At 51.6% G+C, this 22434-nt stretch overlaps 1 protein-coding gene and 1 pseudogene across 1 annotated transcript; one reads left to right on the top strand and one right to left on the bottom strand.

The window, feature by feature from the left end:
• Positions 1-3158: 3158 nt before the first annotated feature.
• Positions 3159-9668, bottom strand: LOC117856503 (uncharacterized; annotated as a pseudogene).
• Positions 9669-18635: 8967 nt separating this feature from the next.
• Positions 18636-21552, top strand: LOC117855159 (uncharacterized). Its single transcript, XM_034737447.2, has 3 exons — positions 18636-19971; positions 20082-20963; positions 21082-21552. Exons 1-3 carry the CDS (start codon positions 18889-18891, stop codon positions 21118-21120), a joined length of 2004 nt encoding a protein of 667 aa, XP_034593338.1. The 5' UTR covers positions 18636-18888; the 3' UTR covers positions 21121-21552.
• The last annotated feature ends 882 nt before the right edge of the window (positions 21553-22434 follow it).

Here is a 22434-nt window from a genome sequence, read left to right on the forward strand (position 1 = left end):
AATTTGCTGCTTCTTGAATCTTGATGGCAGGCTACGCTCCAAAGAGTTGTACAGTGGGGGATCACATCTGATGCCGAAACGCCGGTACTTTCATGTCAGTGTCGCACTGTCGCTGCACACACAACCTGAAGAGAGCAGGTCGTACTCGTAGCAAGTACCAAGATAACGGCGTGCGAATTGCAACACGCCGACGACGAACGTGCCGACCTGACCTGTGATCAAGCGTTAGTCACGTCCGCGGCATGGCAACCCGGCGAACTGCACACGGGTGTCAGCGCAGAAGCCGCGCGCGCGCGGCTACAGCGAACTGACTCGTCCGCGCGTCCCGGCATTCCTGCAGGAATCCGCTTCGAACGTGCGCGCGCCGCGCAGGGCCGGCAGGCATCAGGCTTCGGGCACGCACACACCAGGCGGCAGGCGGCCAATGATTCCTCGCCCGATGTGATCCCGGTTGCGCCGTCGCTGTCACCGGAAAGCTGGAGACCCATGTCCGGTGGCGTCCGTTCCAGGCCTCCAGCCCATCTCGCAAGTATCGCCGGTGACATGATGCACGGCTACACGCAAAAACGGCCCTTCTCCCTCATAGCCCACCAATTATGGGTTCCATTCCGCCGTCCCCATCCCCAGGCCGCCGGCTGCCGTCGCAGCAGAGCACCCTGGCCGCTGCCCAGCCGGTCAGAACCCACATGCATGCCTCGTCACAATCCGATCTTATCCGGCCTGAGCCGTTGTAGCCAGCCGTAGAATTCCTAACCGCCTTTCTAGCGTCCGAGAAAGAGAGCACCATCTCTCCACTTCATCTGCAGATGTAAAGATACGCGGCGAGTGAGTATGCGCGGGGGACCGGCGGCCTCGCCGGGGCCCGGGCCCGACGATCAATCGACCGGTTGATCATACATCAACGTGGCTCGCCATAAGTCAAAGTCAAATGGCTCAACAACGCCGGGACTTTCTTTACGGCCGAGTTAGTGCTCCGGTGTCGCGGTCAATTGCCATTAGTCATTCGGCGAAAGGGATCGCGGGCCGATCCGCTTTTTCACATCAACTCGAGGTCCACTTCGGCACTCACCGAGAGCTAGTAGTGATGGAGCTGCTATTGCATTGCTATGTGGGGCATGCCAATGTGGCCTACGAGGAGTTAGCGCTGGCAGCATCTCCCTTTTTATGGTGAGTTGAAGGGTGGAACTGGAACGGGAGAGGTTTTTTTCTTACTTTCACGCAACGCCCCAGCTCGCTGCTTTTCGCCGAGAGTGATGGCATGGAATGGACCTGGACTGAAAGCCTTAAATAGGTGATGATGATTCCTTCTTTTCATTCACTCATCAACTCACTCTCACTGCCATAGGCTTTTTATCTTTCCGGTATCCAGATTTAGATAGGGCGGTCGGCTTTCTCCTTCGTTCGTCCATCCCGGCGTCGAAAGGCTGCTGCAATTCCACTCGAGATCGGGGGAGATCGTGGTGGGGGCGCGTACGTGCGCGCGCGTGTGCCTCCGGGCGTGGCTACCCGCACGCGTACGAGATAGACCCTCCTCCACCTGCGCGCACGCTGCACGCCGCCTCAGAAAAGGAGGCGTACCCGGTGGGTGTAATTGGGGAATTGGCAGCGCGAGTTCCGGCTTTCCAGTTTCCATGGCGTCGGCCCTACACCGTGACTCATGCCGCATGGAGCCTTTGTTTTCTGGGACGATGATCAGGAACGAGCTATCCATTTCAGTTGATCGTCCCTGCTTTCTAATGGCTGCTGCCTTGTTATGTTTGCAGCTCTGCATTATGGGTAGAAGTGGGGCTTAAATTTTTCTCGAACACTCTGGAGTCTGGAAAGGTGCGTCTGCCGGGTCGGGTTAAAAGCGGTAAAAACAGGGGCAGTGAGTGTCTGCTCCACTCGCGTCGAATAATTTCCTTGGCGGGGGGAACATATTCGTGGCTTTGTAAAGTCTGACTGTGCGCTGCAAGTCTTCACGTCATGAGCTGCTTCCTCAACATCTGATTCTTCTTCAGACGGAGAATGCCATCTCTCCTTTCGACACTTCTCCGTGGGCACTCCATCTCCCGTCTTCCTGCTTCTTCAGGTATCCACACATCGGTGTCGACCTAAAGATAAAGCCATAAAGCAATGCTGCACATCGTATCTGCTCAGGCCTTTTAGGATAGATCTGGCGGGCCTCTCTGTTTTGGATCAGCTTCCATTCCCCAAACAGTGAAGCCTCTTTCGTCGCCGGGAGTTGTCAGGCGCCACAGAGTTCTGGATTTGCCTAGTGCGCATGGATTGGAGAGCACATCAGCATGGCATCCCAGATGTAAAAGGTTACCACCAATCCACCATCAAGGTTGCAGATGCTATGTCTGAATATCATTCGCGTGGTTACCTGGGACATAGCAAGGTCTGGAACTCTGGATATCATTTCAGTTGAGCTGAAGGTCTTCGAGGCCACCTTCGGCGTTTGATCAAATGGGCCCATTTGAACGGCCCAAATATAAGATGTGATCCTTTGGGCCTACCTATTGGAGACCCACGGGCCATCATTAGTTTCCAATCGTTCATTTTCGTACACCGGCACGCGGGCTTCGAATTCCCTCCCCTGGGTTTCACAGGCCATGGCCCAACAGAAAGGTCCAACCGGGACTTAAATTTATAAGCCCATGCATATATGTAGCGCCAATGCGCCATTGATTTAGAGACAATTCCCTACTTGATACTATGAAATGACCCGTTCCTTCCTTTTTTTAATCCTGAAATTTTCTTTCTTCCTTATTTGACACTCGCTCCAACTTTCATCCTTAATATGACACTACGGTCCATTTTGTTAGGTAACTTTTATCCCTAACAGTGAGTTACCCCTAACAGTCCACCTAACGACGATTAAGTGCCCATTAAAAAGACCTTTTGCCCCTCCTCGTCAGCAAGACGCGCGCACGCAGACTGGGCGCTCGCTGGGCCGCTGGGCGGCAGACTCGCTGGGCGCATGCATGCAGACTGGCTGCCTGGCTGCCATTTTTTTTCATCATTATTACGGCATTTTCTCCCTGGCTTCCTAGCTGCCATTTTTTTTTCATCATTTTTTACGGCATTTTCTCCCTGGCTACCGTTTATCATCAATTTTTTCAATTTTTGTACAACATTTTTTATAACATTTCTGCAGTATTTTTTTCAACATATACACAAATATTTTTTATAACAAACCTCCAGCATATAGCTCACAGATACACAAGGAAATGTTAAAAATGAACGGATACGTTCAAACTTGAGGATCAGAGAGGTTCAAACGTGCCAGTTCACAAAGGAGATACAAGTTCCAAATTCACAGATACATGAGGATCATAGGCTGAGCCTTCTTTTGATCCTTGTGCTCATTGTAGGGCTAGCAGGATCCACCCTTTTGCTTCTTGTTGCCCATTGCAGGGCTGTCAAGTAGTTGCTGGCCTACAACATTACACAAGAGATGGGACAATTATTGAACTATCTGATCAGGGTACTATATTTTTTTACTCTCTAGCAAGTCATTTTATTGTTTCCATCAGACAACATCTTAAAATAGTACATAGGAGATACAGGCAACTGCGCGGAACTCTGAACAAAAGTCTCAAAATTGAACAAGAAATAGCTGGAAGATTGCATGAGTTATTGCAGTCCATGTCACAAACCATTGATTATGTTCCAGTTAGATAGAAGTTAGATAAGCAATATGCATTCATCTTTTGAGTTAGAAAAGGCACACAGGGTCATAGACTGGACATGAAGATGCAGTTGTCATAACTATTGCGCTTGGTTACATGCAGACTGAGAAGGGGAAAAAAATGGATCAGTCTCAGCAGCAGAAAACTCAAAAGCAAATTATTGCCACTTAAATTAACAACATGAAGCTATATAATAACAAACTAAAAGTTGTAGTAATTAAATCCTTCTATTAACAGCATGTTATAGAATTCTAGATTCAAGCAGTTAACTACTTAAATTAGAAGCATGCCACCAAATAAAGATATAAAGCCACAACCCCAACCGAGAGATCACAGCAATTTTCGTGGCGCGGAGGACTCACCAGCAAAGGTAGGGACCACATGGACGCCGGCGCCGCGGGATCGGACGGCTTCGAACACCTCATCCACCAGCGGCTGCTCCGCTGCCGGCATCTCCTCTCTTTCGGGCCTGATCGCATCGTCCTCTCCCTGCCCGCCGCTCACCCCATCCCCAGCTGCGGCCGCCGACGACGCTGGCCCCGTCTCCGGAGGCGTGCCCGCGAGCTTGTGCGGCGACTGGCGCGCGGCGCGGGTGAGCGACCTGCTGTGCAGCAGGTGCGGGGGCACGTGGAAGGCAGCGTTCCTCTCCTTGGCCTGCCGCTTCGACGGCGTGAACGAGGACCCGAACGACTTGCGCTTGCCGCCGCCGCTGCGGCGGCGGGGGGCCTCGGCCGCGGGCGCGTCACCTTCGCGACCCCGCCTTCGCGACCCGGCCGACGGGGCTCGCGCCCGCCGCCTTCGCGCCCCGCCCGCCTTCCATTGCGCCACCGACGGCTGCCCGCCGCCACAAATCCCCTCGCGCCGCCGTCTAGGGTTTGAGACAGAGGAGAGCAGGCACGGCCGACTTTTTTGTATTTTGGCCCTTTTTGCGAAAAAAATCTCACAAATAGGCCCCTGGCGAAACCAATTCCGGAAATGGACCCTCGGCTTGGCGCCAGGCTGGCTGGCGCCAAGGTATAACGTCTTGGCGCCAGCCGTCCTGGCGCCAAGGTCCCTGCGCCCCGCCTCCGACGTGGCGCCGGCCCGCTGACGTGGCGCGGAGGCTCGGCGCCAAGATCTGTGGCGCCAAGCCTCGGCGCCAAGATCTGTGGCGCCGAGGCTCGGCGCCACTGTCGCTGGCGCCAAGCCTTGGCGCCACAGATCTTGGCGCCGAGGCTTGGCGCCAGCCTCCCTGGCGCCAAGCCCCCTACCATATATACCGCCCCTTCTTCCTGCCCGAGAGTTCATCCTCATTATTCTCCACTCTCTCGGGTTTTTACTCTCCCTACTTCGCCCTAGACTACGAATCGACATTGTAGCTTAGGAAACTTTCATTTGATCCGTGGATCCTGAAGAGCAAGGTATCCTCTCTCCGTCGTATCTTTTTTCACATCGATTCGTTATATATTTCTTGCATTTTTGAACTTAGGGTTTCATGCAAATGTAGGATGCTGAGGCGTGGAAAAGCTAAGAAACTAAGGTAATCTCAACGCCCGTAGTTATGTTATATACTCATTGTTGTGGATCAAATGAAAAAACCTTAATTGTAGGTTTATTCTTAAGTGCGTTTGATTCATAGAACCAAATAAACAAAATTGTAGTTATGGCGCAAAGAAGACCGGAAATGCGTTCGATCCATTGCCTCTGCCTAGTGGTGTTCCAGTGCCGATGTGCTTTTGCGGCGATCCTTGCAAGGTAGCCAAGTCCGAAGAACATGCCACGTATAGGCAGAGGTATTGGATGTATTCCAACTTTGCGTTTGAACCTACACTTCGTCAGCGCCGCATTAACATGTTGGTAAGGAAATGTTGTTGTCTTATAATTATTGTCCATAATTTTTTTGTTTTATAACAATTGCATTTGTTGTAGACCCCTCCACCGCTATGTGATTTTGAGCAGTGGATCGACACTGAGATCGATCCTGAAGACAAGGAGTTTTTTGAGTATATGATGCGCTGGGATGCAGAGAGGAAGGAGGTGTACGAGAAGAGGCTCGTAGAGGAGGCTGCGGAAAAGGAGCACAAGGAAGAGGAGGAAAGGAGGCGGGTTACTGCGAACAGGGAGGAGAGAGAGAAGAAGCTTGAGCGGGCACGCCGAGCGAAAGTAGCGGTTGAGGAGAATCCCGATGCCTTAAGGAAGGGAAAGTGGCCTCGTTGCACTCAGTAGCCATATTTAGGTTCTAGTTCTATGTTTTATTTATGAACAATATTTTCTACTGTGAGACTTTTATTATGTTGTCATGTAATAATGCACTTTAAGTAAGGACACGCAATTTGTAGACGACATATGTTCATTTTGCGATGTAATGCATTTCGAAGTCGTAGTCTACTGAAATATCCGTAGAAAATAAAAATGGTAATTGTTAGCGAAATTTCGGCAGAATTTCCCCTACTTGTTGATGCAATCCATACAAAATTACGAGATGAATAGTGAATATAAATACAAGCATAGAAACATAGAAGCATATGACACAAGCATATGACACATTCAGAATAGAATCAACAATAGTTCAGAATGAAAGTCCTTATACAAAGTTCAGAATGACACAATAGAATCCACAAATAGTTCAGAATGACACAATAGTCCTTATGATACAAAGTTCGCAATCAGAGTCGTCACTGCCTCCTAGTCTTACCCTTACCCTTGTGACCAAGGGCGTCGGTGCCTGGAGTGTAAGGAGAACGTGGACGACGTAGTCTAGTGCCCCCTACAACCTGTGTAGGCTGAGTCAAGGGAGCCTCCTGGAGCTGAGACGGGCCAATCTCCTCGGCCCTCTGCTCATCGTCATCGTCATCATCGTCGTCATCGTCGTCGTCGTCGACTTCCTCGGATGCAATTGATTTCGAACCTGAGGGGCCTTGGCTGGACGTACCGACGCCTCCTTCGCGCAGGGATGGAACGTGCACGTCTCGCGTCGTGGCAGTCCTGCAACCACAACGAGCAGCGGCACGGCGAAGCCGATTTGACAATCGCTGCAGTAGTAAAAACAAGTTACACAAATGAAGAATGTAACGTATTAATAAAGTATTAGAAAGAATAATTTGAGACTTACCTCTAGGAAGCTCCGCGTCTCGGGGTCCCTAACTCGTGGACGGAATTGCTCTATATCTCTAACTGAGCTTTGTAGGGTACGCCCCTGCAACAAATGACTAAGTCACTAAAGCAACAAATGACTAAGTCACTAAATGACTAAATGATTAAGTTAGATCAATAAGTCCTTATCTAACTAACTAAATCTCTAAGTAACCTAACATAGAATATAGAAAAGTGAAGCAATTGTCTTACCATCCTATCCAGGATTGGTCCTGCCTCCACCTGCCTTCCAGCACGAGTACTCTGATCGTACACCATGTCTTCATCGTCGGATGAGTGGATATCGGCGCAGTCATCTTCCGTCCACGCTTCCCTCAGCCTGTGCCGCGTCGCACCTTGGTACCAGCTCTGGTATTGCCTGTACGCACTGTTTGTGTGCGGCTCGTTGTTCTCGTCCAAGTTCTGCTCGAACTGCTCCCATTCCTGAATATACGCGTGGTGGAACGCGGGCCACTCGGAGACCTTCCGCTTCTTCTTTCGATCCACGCTGCACGTCACGTTACACGTTACTGTTAGCCAAAATTTAGTTAATAGTATTGAAATATATGAAAAAGGAAGAGACTTACTTGTGTAACTCTATACTAGTCGAGGTCGCCTGTGGTGGCCAAATCTGCCTCATCCCAAATTGATGTGCTACTCGACGTGGCAGGTGGTACTCGACAGCATAGAAGCAAATAAGAGGGCACACCATCCTATAAATATCATCGTCCGTCGCACACACGAAGCTAAGGGGAAAAGGAAGTGGATCGTCTCCGTCGTAAGGCTGCCAATTTACCTGCAAAATTTGAATCAAAAACGTTAGTTGTTATACTAAAAGATTACAAAGCATGTTTAAAAAAAAATCACTTACACTATGAGCAGTGAGCGCGTCTATCTCGTTGATGCAATCCAGGTACGCGCGGTCCAACCTGGTATGGCTAACCTTAACCTGATCCCAAATATATGCCCATGTCGGTTGTCGTCTCGGCGGCTCACCTGGGAACCACGGTCGACGCGGCATAATCTCGGGCCGACCAACAGGAAGACGGGACCACATCCATAATTGCAACAGGTAGATACACCCACCAACTGACGGGGAGCCTGAAGACCGACGGCACGCCTCGCACAGCTGCCGGTATAGAAAGCACAACACAGCTGATCCCCAGCTGTAAGAACCAGCCTGGTGCCAGTCAGTGAGGCAGTGGATCCACATCCAAGACGCAGTATCACCTGTAGCGTCTGGGAAAAGAACGCAGGCAAAGAGGTGTAGTATCCACGCCCTGCAGTAGTGTCCAACTGTCTCAGCATCTGCGTCCTGGGGGCACTGGCCGAAGTGTTCCCGCAGCCATGAGATTAGCACTCCAGATGTGCGAGTCCCCTGCTCCTCAACCTCTCGACCCAGGAAGGCTGCGACTCATGCTCTCCAACCATCTGAGACGCACGGCCCAGTGACTGGCTGGCCCCGAATCGACAGACCCAACATCTTCTGACAGTCCTGTAGGGTCACTGTCATCTCTCCGAACGGGAGGTGAAAGCTGTGAGTCTCGGGTCGCCACCTACATTTCGCCGGATTATTATTTGATAACATGTAAAGACATAACAAAATGAATATGACTAGTGGTAACAGTACCTGTCAACCAACGCAGTTATAGCCGCTGAATTGAACTTGGGCATCCCACGACGAACCTGATACGAGATGACATCTAGGCCAGCCATCTGTAGCAAAGGAGTGTAGCGGTCGTCGTACTGCAGCGCCAAAAACCCATCATGGGCTCTAGAACGAAGGAGCGGAAGGACCTACATGCAAATAAACCAAGTCAGAGATTACATAGGACACAAGACGTGGACGCTCGCAAACCTTTAATCATGAATTGTAAATTATTACCTGCCCTCCCGCTATGAGACGACCTTGGTGGGTCTGGTCGTACGCCTGGTCTAGAAGGTGGAAGTGCGCCATCCTACAAAAAGGCAAAAAGAAATAAGATTAGTAAACAATAAATCATGAAGTTAGAGATGTAGAAACACAACCTGTATGAATAAAACACATATCAAGTAACGAAAAGAGCTACTAGTCGCACCTCACTAATTTGCCAACGGCAAGTGCGTGAATTATGACCCAATCTGCCGCACTTGCCGCACTCGTTCTGTTCTGGATCAGCAAGAAATGGTGTTGCTCTACCACGCCTCGTTCTTCCGGATACCTGATCCATAGTCATGTTATGCCTCGTCCGCTTCCTTGTTCCACGTTTGTTCCAACGGTATGCAGGATCCGCAACATATTTTGGCCCATCATACGGAGGCCACTCTCTAGGATCCCGGAAAGGCACGAAGCGGGGGCTCCATGTCCGCACAAGGGTGGCTACGCTGAACTCATGTGGTATCATGCTCTCGATATCAAAATTGCGATGCCTCGCTGCTGCCACCAAATGAGAACATACGAAGTGGTACTGCCTTGGCCTACCACAAGTGCACTTGAAATCTCGGAGAACTACCACATGTATCCTCGACTCTCGGATCTCACCGTCGGACGTTGTACCGCCCCTATGCTCCACCTGATAAGTCCCTGAGCCGAGATCAAAACATTGCACCTCATGTGTGGAAGCCCTTTCATTTGCAATGATGAGATGTCTCTTTGGTTTTTCAGCCCATCTCTCCCCAGCAACCTGCAACGCTTCTGCTTTTGCGTGTCTTTCATTGAACCACGCAACAAGCCTGTAGAAGGTGAATTCAACGATTGCGTTCACAGGCATTCCACGTATCCCCAATAACAACTTATTGAATGACTCGGCCATGTTACTGCACTGAAACTCGTACCTCCAACCACCGGCGTCGTGAGATCTAGTCCACTTATCTAAATCTCTCATCAAACCAGCAAGCCATTGTCGACCTTCTGCATTTGTTGCGGTCCTTACCTGCTCCAATTTGCGCTGAAAGTAATAGTCCTCAAGCTGCCGTGCTGCAACTTGAAACAGATCAAAATTATCCTTCACACCATCCTTCCGAAGAAGGTTCTCCGCAAGGTGCCGAGTGCACCAACGATGATGCAAAGGTGCATAACCCTCTATCTGTTCTTGCACAGCATGAAGTATGCCCTGATGCCTATCGGATATGACGCCAACCTCCCTACTAGGACCAACCACATGTATCCGGACTAGTCTTAAGAACCACCCCCAACTGTCATTGTTCTCCCTCTCAACCAGTGCAAATGCCAAAGGAACCAACATATTGTTCGCGTCACAAGATATGGCTATAAGAAGTGTGCCTCTATATTTGCCAATCAAAAACGTACCATCAATAGAGAAAACAGGACGATAGTGCCTAAAGGCTTCCACAGACTGAGGGAAGCACCAGAACGCACGCCCGAATATCTGCCTCCCGTCCTCCTTCCAAGCATTTGGCTTTGGGATGTACTCATAATGCATGCCTGGATTCACCGCTTTAATTGCATTAAAAAGAACTGGCAGCTGCTCGTACCCAGACTCCCAATCCCCATAAATCATCCTCCACGCTCGCTGCTTAGCCCTCCAAGCTTTACCATAAGTTATCACATATCCTCCATAAATCTCCTCAACAGTTCTTATAATTGTTCTCACTTTCATGTTGGGTTGTTCCTTCAATATTCCCATCAACCGCTTCGCAATGAGGGTAGATGTTAGCTGCGGATGTCTCACTGTAAGCTCATGGTCAGCACAATTGTGTGGACCGACAACTTTTGTGATCTTCCACTTCCCGGTGATATTTTGCTTTCTTGCACAAACCCTCCATGGACACCGTTCCTTGTCACACACAACTGTGTAACGGTGCTCCGCATATGAATGCAACACTTTGTACGGTCTCTTCCGTATCACCGCAAAAGCTTGCAACCATCTCTTCAATGCGGGAAGGTCCTTAAATACCCTACCCTCCTCAATAACCATACTAGGACCAGCTTCAGGAGCTTCTAGGAGCTCATCATCACGTCCTTCTGCAAATGCCTGATCGGAAAGACTCAGGTCGCTAAACTCGTTAACTATCGGATCACGACGTCCGGGGAATATACGCCTGAACATCTCAATATCACTCTCCGTCATCTCTCCAACAGGACGATCATCATCAGAATCAAGATCCACTCCCATCTCGTATGCATCTTCATCATTCAAAATTTCAACATTGTTAGAGCCACGCAATCCATCTCCACATTGCACTTGCGCATCAACTAGAGGCACATCCACATTTTCTGGAATATCTCCTGCGCCATCAAGTACAAATATAAGTAAAGAATAAGTGGATGGAACGAATGGATTATCTCTTATCAATAGAAACCGGTGAGACACTTACTCGGATCATTCTGAGTGAAAAGGAACTCATTAGGAGAGTCCGCCACATCATCAACAATCCGACAACCATGTCCAACTACTTCATTAGGGGCAGATTCAGCATCGGGAATAGTAGGTGCAACATCCACGTCCATAACAGGTTCTGGGACGGGAGGATCAAAATGTGCCCGTTGACCCATTGGTCGGGAAAACTGACGAGAATTTCGATCAACTCCCACCGGCCGAACAACCACTTCAACACTTGGGGAATGACCATTCATAACCGTCCTCACATATTTCTCCCACTGACCTGCACACCGAATTGGGACCATCTTCCTTTGAATGTTGAGAGGGGAACCTAGGTGAAGAATACCCTCGACTGTGATTTCATCATTTTCATGACAATGTAACTCCTCCCGAGCCCTTGCAACCAACTCACTAAACGATGGTTTCTCATCGAATATGACAACCTCGCACTGCATGCCAACAAACTTAACACATCCATATTCATCCCTTTCCACAGTGCCTACGTAATATATGCTCACTACGTTCTCCATCTAGTATATCAATATAACGACGCACAATTCATTTAGTCCATAATAAATTAAACATTCTAAGTCATAGTATAAATTGACTACTAACTAGTAAATACAACTAACTAACTATGTCACATATACTAACTAACTATGTCACCTAATATGTACATACGTACTTACCTATAAAACTACTTAACTAAATATCGTAATAACTAGTTTACTATGCTATTAGTTATCATATCTAACAATTATATCTATCTGTCAACTTATCTATCTACCTATTTTATCTAACAATTCTACCTACCTATCTAAATTTTACCTAACTATTCTAATTTATCAATATTACTATCTATCTACGTTATACAACAACTATCTATCTACAATTATACAACAACTAATACAACAACTATCTATCTACATTATACAACAACTAATACCTTCGATCGGCCGGGAGCGGGCACACGACGGGGGGCGGCCGGCCACAGTCCACGGCGGGCGCTGGAGCCCGGCCGGGGGGCGGCCCTCTGGGCGGGGCGGCCGGGCCGGCGTGCGGGGACCCGGGGCGCCGGGCGGGCGCGCGGGGCCGCCGGACGGGGCGCCGGGGCCGCCGGGCAGGGCGGCGCGTCGGGCGGGCGCCGGGCGGGGCGCCGGGGCCGCCGTGCGGGGCGGCGCGTCGGGCGGGCGCGCGGGGCCGCCGGACAGGCGCCGGGCGGGCCGCCGGGGTCGCCGGACGGGGCGCCGGGGCCGCCGGGCGGGGCGGCGGGGCGGCCGGGCGGGCGCCGGGCGGGGCGGCGGGGCGGCCGGGCGGGCGCCGGGCGGGGCGGCGCGTCGGGCGGGCGTCGGGGACGCCGGGCGGGGCGGCGCGTCGGGCGGGCGCCGGGCGAGGCGGCGCGTCGGGCGGGCGACGGGGCCGCCGGGCGGGGCGGCGGGCGGGGCGGCGCGGGGGCGCGGGGGCGGCGCGTACGGCGGCGGCGGCGCGGCGGACGAATACGGACCGGGCGAGATGAGAGGCAGATGCAAAATCAAATTGCACAAAGGAAGGGAGCCGTTATGGTAGGGGGCTTGGCGCCAGGGAGGCTGGCGCCGAGACTCGGCGCCAAGATCGATGGCGCCAAGGCTTGGCGCCAGCGACGGTGGCGCCGAGCCTTGGCGCCACAGATCTTGGCGCCGAGCCTCCGCGCCACATCAGCGGGCCGGCGCCACGTCGGAGGCGGGGCGCAGGGACCTTGGCGCCAGGACGGCTGGCGCCAAGACGTTATACTGACGCCAAGCCGAGGGTCCATTTCCGGAATTGGTTTCGCCAGGGGTCTATTTGTGAGATTTTTTCACGAAAAGGGCTAAAATACAAAAAAAGGCGGCAGGCACGGGTGAGTCCCGTCCAGAACAAGTGACGGGAGGGCAATTTTGAACGGTGATGGCTAACGGAATGGACGGGGTGGATGAAAGTTAAAGTAAGTAGCAAATAAGTGAAGAAGAAAATTTTAGAATAAAAAAATAATGAGTTATTTTCCCGATATCAAATAGGAATTTTCTTATTGATTTATGCTTGGTTCTCGTGATTTGTTTGATACTCCCTCCCTTTAAATGAGAAGATGTATTTCCCTTTCATTTTGTTAAAACAATTATATGACTAGTAATATATAATTTTAGCTTGTAAAGTATACTTTTATATCATATAAATAAAATATTGATAGGGTAATTGTTGATTGAAGTCTCATTCTAATGAAAGAAAATACGTCTTGTAATTTTAAACAGAGTGATATTTCGATAGCACATGCCATGTCGCCCCTGGAAAATCATCTAGGGTACTATTTTAAACGATCGATTCCAAAAAAGGGGTTACACTAATTTCGTGAGAAGGAAGAGTCCAACAGAACCTTTAATAAGTAATAATGCAGCTCCCTCACAGCCTGGAGCACCAGTCCTATTACATGGGTCTCCTCTTTGCTTCGACGTTACGTGATGTGGTATCATGAACTCCTCGGGCCCGAGGTGTGCTGTGCTACTGTGTTGCAAGAACCCCCTTGCTGTTGCTGGTGAACAAGAGAGAGATCTAGAGGGAATGTGGATTATCCAGGGCTGACAAAAAAAGCAGCACACCTTCAACAATCAGCATGGTGCCATGGCGGCATGATTTGAGCACGCACCTCATCACCCGATTCCATCGGACGAAAAAGGTAATAGCACGCTGAAGACAAGAGCAAGTACAGTCCGGGCAAAAGATTGTGGATTGAGGTATATAGTTTGGCGGAAACATTTGCCAAAGACCGTAACTCATGATGATGTCCTCTGAACCCTTTTTTTGCTGGCCGGCTCTGGACTCGTTCGGCGAAGCACCTAGGAGGCTATGAAGCATCCGTGCTCCTTTTAACACTGTGTCATCAAGTTACTTAATCCGTTGTTGTGCAGCAGCACAGCACCACGGAAGAGAGTAAACACTTTCGTTTCAGTACGTATGATCGAGCCCAGTGGGCACGGAGAGGCACCTACCTTTGCCGGTACACCACACGTCGCTAAAGTGGTGTCCTCAACAACCGAACACTGCCCCGGTACCACTCGCACGTTTCGTACGGACTCTAGTGGATGGACGCGCAGTTACGCCATGTACGGCCGTAGAAGAAACGTCTGGGACTGGGGCTGAACGAAGCAGCGACCAGTTCACACCACGGATCGTCCGGAGCCCGATCGAAGCCTGCGGGTCGGGACGCAGGCGCTCTCACGGGCGCACATGGCGTGGATGCCCTGCCGGTGCCGGGACCGCCCGCGCGGCCGGGCGACAGGAGTAACGGGCGCCTGGAAGTGGGAAACGCCCATTCGCTTTCACACGGTCCATGCCATGCCCCGCGCCGGCCTTGAATTCATTGATTCATTCACACGCCACCGCGATCGATATCGATCCATCCCTTTGTGTGCATGGCGCGCGCCCGGCGCCCGGCACTGGCATGGCTCGTGGCGGCCGTGCGCGCGTGCCTCCGATCTGACCCCTTGGATGCCGCCTGGCCCTGCTGTAGCCATCTACGCCTGCCTTTCTACTCCTAGCCAATGGACCGTGCTAATGACACCGGCCTGCTCCGACCATGGACAGCAGAACAGGCGACAAGATCTGCCGAGCATACAATGGCGGGGATTCATTGCTGTGCCTGTACTGCTAGAGCTACGGTACCTTGGGTTGGTGTGCACTGTAGTCACTACCGGAAACAGAAACACTCGGCGAAACGTTTGCCGAGTGTAACACTCGGCAAACGGCACACAGTAAATTTTGAGTCGACAAAGTTAACTTTGCCGAGTGTTTTCTGTCGTGCACTCGGCGAAGCTTTCGCCGAGTGACAAAAAAACACTCGGCAAACATATTTTTCGAAAAAAATAAAAAAAACCAAAAACGCCAGCCGGCACCACTGCCGGCCACCACCACCGGCCTCCACCACCGGCCTCCACCACCGCCGCCTCGCCACAGCCGCCGCCCACCGGCCTCCACCACCGCCACAACTGCCACCCGCCACCACGCCGCCTCGCCACGGCCGCCGCCCCCCACGCCGCCTCGCCACGGCCGCCGCCCGCCACGCCGCCACATCCGCCAGGGAGGGGCGGGCCGCCCGGAGCTTCCGGCGGCCGACCTTGTCGACGAGGACGATGGAGACGACGGTGGTGGGCCGTGCGTCACCAGGGAGGGGATCCGGCCGGGGGAGGGAGGGCCGCCTCCCATCCTCACCCGGATCTAGCCCCCGCCGCCCGGATCTGGCCCGTCCGCTGGGGGAGGGAGGGCCGCCCTCCCATCCTCGCCCGGATCGGGCCCCCGCCGGGGGAGAAGGGGAGAGCCGGATCTGGGGGGAGAAGGGGAGAGGGGAGGCGGCGTCCGGCGGGAGGGGAGGAGGAGGGGGGCGGCGGCGTGAGGGGAGGAGGGGGGGGCCGGCGTGAGAGGAGGGGGGCGGCGTGAGGGGAAGGGGTGGGGCGGCGTGAGTGAGGTGCGGGTGGCGGGGGGTGGGCCGGGGCTGCGGCGTGAAGAGGGGAGGCGCGCGGGGGGGGGGGGTGTTTTGAGGGGGGGGGGGGGTTTGGTTTGCCGAGTGTCCTATGTGGACACTCGGTAAAGGGTTTCTTTGCCGAGTGTCCAACGTAGGACACTCGGCAAATTTTTTCTGAAAAAAATTAAAAAATATCTAACAGTTTCAAAAAAATACCAAATTTTCACATGAACCAATATATATTCTCTATTGACTATACAAAAAGTTTTGTAGTCAAACCAAACTCGACCGTCACTTCGACTCTAAAAATCTTATCGAATCCTCTCAAAGTTACTATTCTTCTTCTAAGATGCTTCGGTTTGTAATCATTGTACATGATGAAATGTGCAAAACCTTCTCAATTTTTTTCCACAGCCTCCACGTATTATATCATCACATCATGACAAATCTCATGTTTTTCAGACTTTGCTTGTTTTTTTTACAATTTAAAAATACTACTGCCACACGTTCATGGTCGTGTTTCCTGAACAAGATGTTCGAAATTTCTTTTCATTTCATGGGACAGGTCTAAAAATTGGGCCAAATAACATGAATATCATTTTTCTACCCATTTTGTTCCATAATTTGAATCACTTGCAGTTCAAATTTGACTTAAACCAAAAATTTCCTTGAAATACAATTAATTAAATAAATATAGCAAATAAATCCAAAAATATACCAAATTTTAACATGGAGTACCACATGTTGTATTTGGGGAGTAGAAAAAATTTCATGGTGAAAAGAGGAAAAAAAATTATTTTTTTGCCGAGTGTCAAAAAAGACATTCGGCAATACCGAATGTCTTTTTTGACACTCGGCAAAGCCCCCTCTTTGCCGAGCGTTTTTTTTGACACTCGGCAAAGAGGGTGGTTTGCCGAGTGTTTTTTATTTGACACTCGGCAAAGTCCCGATTTGCCGAGTATTTTTTTTTTGCCGAGTGTTTTTGGCTTGGCACTCGTCGAAGAGCTTGTTTACCGAGTGCTCGAAAAAAAACACTCGACAAAAAAATACACTCGGCAATTTTTAGCTTTTCCTGCAATGCGGATGAGCTCAAGCGTTGCTCCATCCTGCGCTGTTAACCCCTGTTTCATTGCTGCGAGAAATAGCGTTAACCGTGTTTCACTGTGGCTATGTACGGCTTGAGGTTTTCAGTACCGTCCCGTCTCTCTTTCTGTCCTTTTGCTGAAGCCCGCCTGCAGCGGACGAGCCATGTGGTGCTGTTTGCAACACCAACCACCATGACAGTATGACACGAGTGGATTAAAGCCTCAAACTGCTAGGTGCTAAGTTACTACTTAGATCGGGATCAGCCAGTCAGGTTCAGTTTGGCTTCCTTTTTCTTGACTTCTCATCGGTTCCAAGCCAAGCATGAATGCATGGTCAACGCCTACCGGAGGCATCACGCCATCACCTATTCACCTCAACTGTCATATCTGCCTAGAGCTGGAATCGTTGACCATGCAAGCGAGCGATCGACTCTCTCACGATTTCTAGTCTACTACTAGATGTTTAATCCAAGCAAGTTAGCCTCTCCTTGAGAGAGGAGCAATCACAAATTGTGTGTTTGAATTTGATCCTACCATCTCCTGATCCACTGAAGTCCCAGCTGTGCCAATGGTCGCCTCATAGTTCTTGCCATCTTGGTGGCCATCCCCCGTCGTCCTCGCGCATGCTGTCGGCGAAAACGACCTCTGATTCGACGTGATCTGCATGTGACCACGGGTAAACGACGAGTCGACGACGACATTGCATCCGCTGCTACGAAGAGCGACAACGACGCAACTACCCAAGTAGTTAGCTGCTGCAGTTCCCGCAGTAATGGCGTGAGACAACGCAGGAGCCAATCCCCAATGGCGGCTGATAACCCACATGACAATTGACGACGCAAAGAGGAATTGATCCTTGGCGGTCCAGCTGGAGTGAGTTGCATGTCGTTGTCGCGTTCCCCTGGCCGTACGGTGGAGCAGAGTTCCCTCACTTGTTTGTTCTGTCACTCTGCCAAAGCAGCTCAGCTACCTCGTTGTTCTTTATAGACGAATGAGAATCGGTGCATTAGGAATCCAAAGGAGAGCAGACTGAGCAGTTGTTCCTAACGCAAAATGGATAGAAAAATAGTGCTGCACGCAGGACCGTGGAAATGGTATCTTTTGTATCCTCGGGGAGACGGCGACCGAATTCCCCCTCCGCAAGACCGAATTTTGGTTGACGGAGACGGCGGTACCTGCCTAAGGCCCCGTTTGGATACACAATGCTAAACTTTAGCACAGTGTTAAACTTTAGCACTCCATTTGAGGGTGCTAAAGTTTAGCACTTGGGGTTGTTTGGATACAGTGCTAAAGTTTAGCACATTGAGTGAGAAATGACTACATTACCCTCATTTATGACTGGCTTGGGGAAAAGTGGAGAGGAGAGAGAGGGGGGCAGCAGGGGAAAAAATAAGCTTGGGATCACTTTTAGCACTCATTAGCACCTTTTAGCACCCCTTGGGTGTGCTAAAGAAAATGGGGGTGCTAAACTTTAGCACACCCCTTTTAACACTCCTGTTTGGAAGCCCAAGTGCTAAAAGGTGCTAAAAAGTGGGGTGCTAAAGTTTAGCACCCCCTCTCCAAACGGGGCCTAACTCGGCCCTCCTTCCGAACGCTGACGCGATCAGCCGATCACGCCCTCGTCCGTCTGAACCCGGAAGCACGGCGGTACTAGTAGTAGCAAGTCAGAGGAGGGCGCCACCGCGGGGCCGTGCATCGGCTGATCGGCGCATGTGCCGGGTGGCCATAGAATACTACCGCTGGGGAACCACCTTTTTAGGCGGATCGCCCCCGGAAAGTCCACACTTTTTCCTCCGCACTCGCTCCCGAGTCCCGGTTGACGCGAGCACCCACGCCACAGGCCACACGGCCCCTGACCGCACCGCCCGGTCTGCCCACGCGGCCGCCCGCGTCGCCATCCCAGCGCCGCACGCGCAGCATCATACCCTGCGGAGCTGCGGCACCCGCACCGCACCGCGCGCCGCCCCACGCCCACCGTGTCACTCCGCACTAGTGAAGTGGCTGGCTGGCTGGCTGGGCCTCGCGGCTGGGGCACTCCCACTCCTATTATTTCCATCGGCCGCGGCACGGCAGAGGCGGCGCGCGGCCAGCGCAATTCAGATCCCTCCTCTCGCTCGCTCGCTCGCTTCCAACGCTCGCGAGCTCCCCGCGCCCGTTCCCGGCGGCCGAAGCGAAGTGGGCCCTTTTCCTGATTTCCGGGCTCGCCTCCAGCGCTCGTGCGTGCGATGCGGGCGGATCGCGCGATGGGGGAGGGGGGCAGCAGCCAGCGGATCGACCTGGGCGCGCCGCTTCGCTCGGCGCGCGGGGGCGACGCGCCGCCGCGGTACAAGCCCGACCTCAACTCCGGGCCCGTGCGGCACCCGGGCGCCGTGCCCTTCGTCTGGGAGCAGCGCCCGGGCCAGCCCAAGAGCGTGCGCACCCGCCGCGCGGCGCCGCCGACGCCGCCGCGGCCGGAGGAGGTGGGCGGCGGGAGCCCCTACCACGATGCCCTGGCGGACCTCGATATCCAGGCGCTCCACGGCGGCGCCGACCGCGCCCCCCGGGCTGTCGCTGTCGCCGCGTCGCGCAAGGTGGCGGCGGTGGAGGAGGTGGCGGTCGCGGCGGCGAGGAAGGAGGCGAAGAAGCAAGAGGCGGTCTCGGTGGCTGCGGTGCTACGGGGTGACGGTGAAGAGGAAGAGGAGAGGTTCTCCGACGCGCTCGACTCGCTCTCCCGCACGGAATCCTTCGCCATGAACTGCAGCGTCAGCGGCCTCAGCGGCGCGCCGGACCCCGGACCGGGCGCCGAGCCATGCGCGCCGGGCTTCATGATGGACCGCTTCCTCCCGGCCGCGCAGGCTGTGGCCGTGGGTTCCCCGCAGTACACCTTCCGGAAGGCCGGCGCCGCCGGTGGCACGGGCAACTCTGGCCGCGACCACGCGCGTGCGGCTGTGGCGAAGGCAAGCGTGGGCAATGGCGACGATCGGATGAGGAGAACGCCCGTGCAGCTCCCGTACCAGCACCTGCCGCCCAATTACTTGTCCTGCGCCTATCCCAGACGCGAGGAACATGAGGAGGAGGACGAAGAGGATGACGATGACTACGACGTGCATAGTACCCGGGGATTTTCAGCCAAGGGCTGTGGTTTGCTCCCTGGCCTGTGTGTGAAAACCTCCTTGTTGCTCTTGAATCCAATGCCTGCAATGAAGCGCGGCAAGGCGCAAGGGCGGGGTAGAGGCCGACTGTTTCCGTCCAAAGGCAGGGGCCAAATGGCACAGAGTCCACTTGCGCGGAGCTCACAGAACAAGCATCTAGGATGTGATTCCAACGGGGTACTAATGCCATCACTCATTGCACGCCTGTTGAATTCAGCTTTATAGTTATGTCTTTCTTGGTGTTAGGAATGATTTGTTCTAACCATTTGAATTTTATTGTGTGGCAGCAATCCTGGGAGGACGTGTATAAGCACAAGTTGGAGCAGAAGTATCTTGGTCAAGGAGAGGATGGTAGTAGCAAGCTGACAAGTGAGTCGAATCAGCTGACTTTCTGGAGCGATTCACAGACTGTGGATGGATCTTCACCATATCACCGCTCCATAGCTGGTGGCATGTTGCCCTATCGGAACTATGCTGTGATGTCACCATCAAGTAGAGCAAATGGGTCATCTAGAATAGGAGATAGGGATGATAAGGCAAGTAGGAGCAATGGTTCTGGTTCGCTTGAGAGAGACCATGATCGAACCTCGTTGGTTGGATCAGATCATAGTAGTTTTAAGGGATCAAGTTCCATGAGCTCGGGACCAGATGGAGCAGGGCATGAAGATTCAATGGATCACCATGGAGATACTGATTCAGAAACATGCCACTTGGGTGTGCTTGTGGATACAAAGGTAGCTCTGAATGCAAACATGTATGATTCTCAGCCTGGTGGGCAACAGATAGTTGGAAAGAACTCGATTGTGAAAGAGCAAGTCAATGATCCATTGACCGAAAAGATCTCTGAAGTTAGAGAACCCAAATTCCCACTGGATGATGGAAAAGATTTGCTGCGTGATGCTAATCAGGAGTTTCTGCCACATTTAGAAGATAATAATGTTGCTAAAAAGGAAACCATACCATTGCAATCTCTGCTCCCTTTACCAGTCCCGAAATCACCTTCAGAATCATGGCTTTCTCGCACATTGCCGTCCGTGACGAATAAGCCACCTCTGCCATCTTTTCTTGGAATTCAAGTACACTCGAAGAAACAAGCTCCCTGGGCCACAGGGCATCCAAAGGAGAATGATCATAAACCTTCCAAACCACGGCAAATAAGATTTGCAGATGTAAGACTTAAATTTCTTCTATTCTGTATACATTTCATGTGTCATTTCCTTATGTTTTCTTATGTGCCCACGTGTCATGGAGCCATTGTTCATATGCTTGTGTGCATTTCTTGCTTAGGTGGTAGAAAAGCCAATTTCAATGGGCTCGGAGATATGATGTCTTCGCTTAAGGCCAGTATTTATCCGTTCATGACATTGATGCCTTGAAGGCCATCAGGTTCATATACTTCACCAGCACTCAACGGCTCGCAAGATGCACCTCCTCTTTTTGCTGATGCGGTCACTTGAAGCAGCTGCTGGTTGCCATGTTCTTGGCAATTGGAATTCACATGCCATGCTTGGTAAACTGTGTTCGGTATGTTTCTCATGGTAAGTCTGGTGGTGTTTCCGATTTGATGTAAATCTTATATTTATACAGGATGACTTCTGCTTGGTTTTTACTGTCCATAGTGAAATCATGTAATAGTACTCAAAGCAATGAAAAAGGTTGAGTTGATTGCAAAATGTAATTGCATCAGATGTATCATAGAATAAAATATCAAAACAGGTCGGGCTTCCATTCCTGAAATATTTTCCATGCATAACTGTATCTCCTGTGTGCCCAGCAGTCTTACCATTCTTATTCTGGATATGTCAGTAGTTATGCTTGATAGAATCATATAACTGCATCTAGTGCCTTTTCTTGTGCGGTGCGGATTGTGTCTGGAAATAAGTTCATCACGTTTCACATCTAGTAATTGCTTTTGCTGGTGGCTACAAAGTTGTCATTGGACGGCTTCCAAATGGCAGCAACAAGCTTCTAACTCTGTAAGCTTTAGAGTTTCTCCAGAAGGTGCTGAGGCACGACCGCAAGTTACACGAATGATGAAATCCCAGAGCAAGTGCGTGCATGCATTCTCATTTAAAACAAAGAGGTAACGTGATGTCAGACACCGGTGGCACTGGAATTTATCTGGGTATAGTGCGCATCTGTTTACCAAAGTGGCGAAGCGCTACCCTCATCAGTCATGCTCGGTTTTGACTTCGTGCACTGAGATAACTATTTGGATGAAGGTCAATTACTGAGTGGATATACTGCTGTCCAACTAGTTGTGCCTTTTTAGTTGTCGCTTCTAAGATATTTTCTTACCTCTGCAAATATCATACGAATGGCGTGGAGAAATCCTATACTGCTATTTGTCCCTGATTCCTGACCCTGAATGTCACGGCCCATCCGATTGCCCATGACACTGATCACTGAACTCTTTCTATGGGTGGTCCATTTTTCGGTCACTACTCACTACTCATATGCACTCGCGATCTGATGGCCACTACTTCCGATTGTGAGCGAAGGCGTCTGATGTTTTTTGCCCCAAGATTTTTTTTTCCCGCGCTCGGCCTTTTGCCTTCACCAAATGCAGTGTCCGATATCACTGCGCGCGTCCATTTTAAATCTGTGTACTGTTTTGGGGATCCTGCACGCAAACTTCAC

This window comes from Setaria viridis, chromosome 5 (genome assembly GCF_005286985.2).
Source record: "Setaria viridis chromosome 5, Setaria_viridis_v4.0, whole genome shotgun sequence".
Classification (NCBI taxonomy): Eukaryota; Viridiplantae; Streptophyta; class Magnoliopsida; order Poales; family Poaceae; genus Setaria; species Setaria viridis.

What these genes read in the sequence shown, in the direction of transcription:
- LOC117855159 (XM_034737447.2), top strand. Translation starts at nt 18,889, where the DNA reads ATGCGGGCGGATCGCGCGATGGGGGAGGGGGGCAGCAGCCAGCGGATC. An exon ending in TAGGATGTGATTCCAACGGG is followed by an intron (nt 19,972 to 20,081) that starts GTACTAATGCCA and finishes ATTGTGTGGCAG; the next exon opens with CAATCCTGGGAGGACGTGTA. An exon ending in GGCAAATAAGATTTGCAGAT is followed by an intron (nt 20,964 to 21,081) that starts GTAAGACTTAAA and finishes TTTCTTGCTTAG; the next exon opens with GTGGTAGAAAAGCCAATTTC.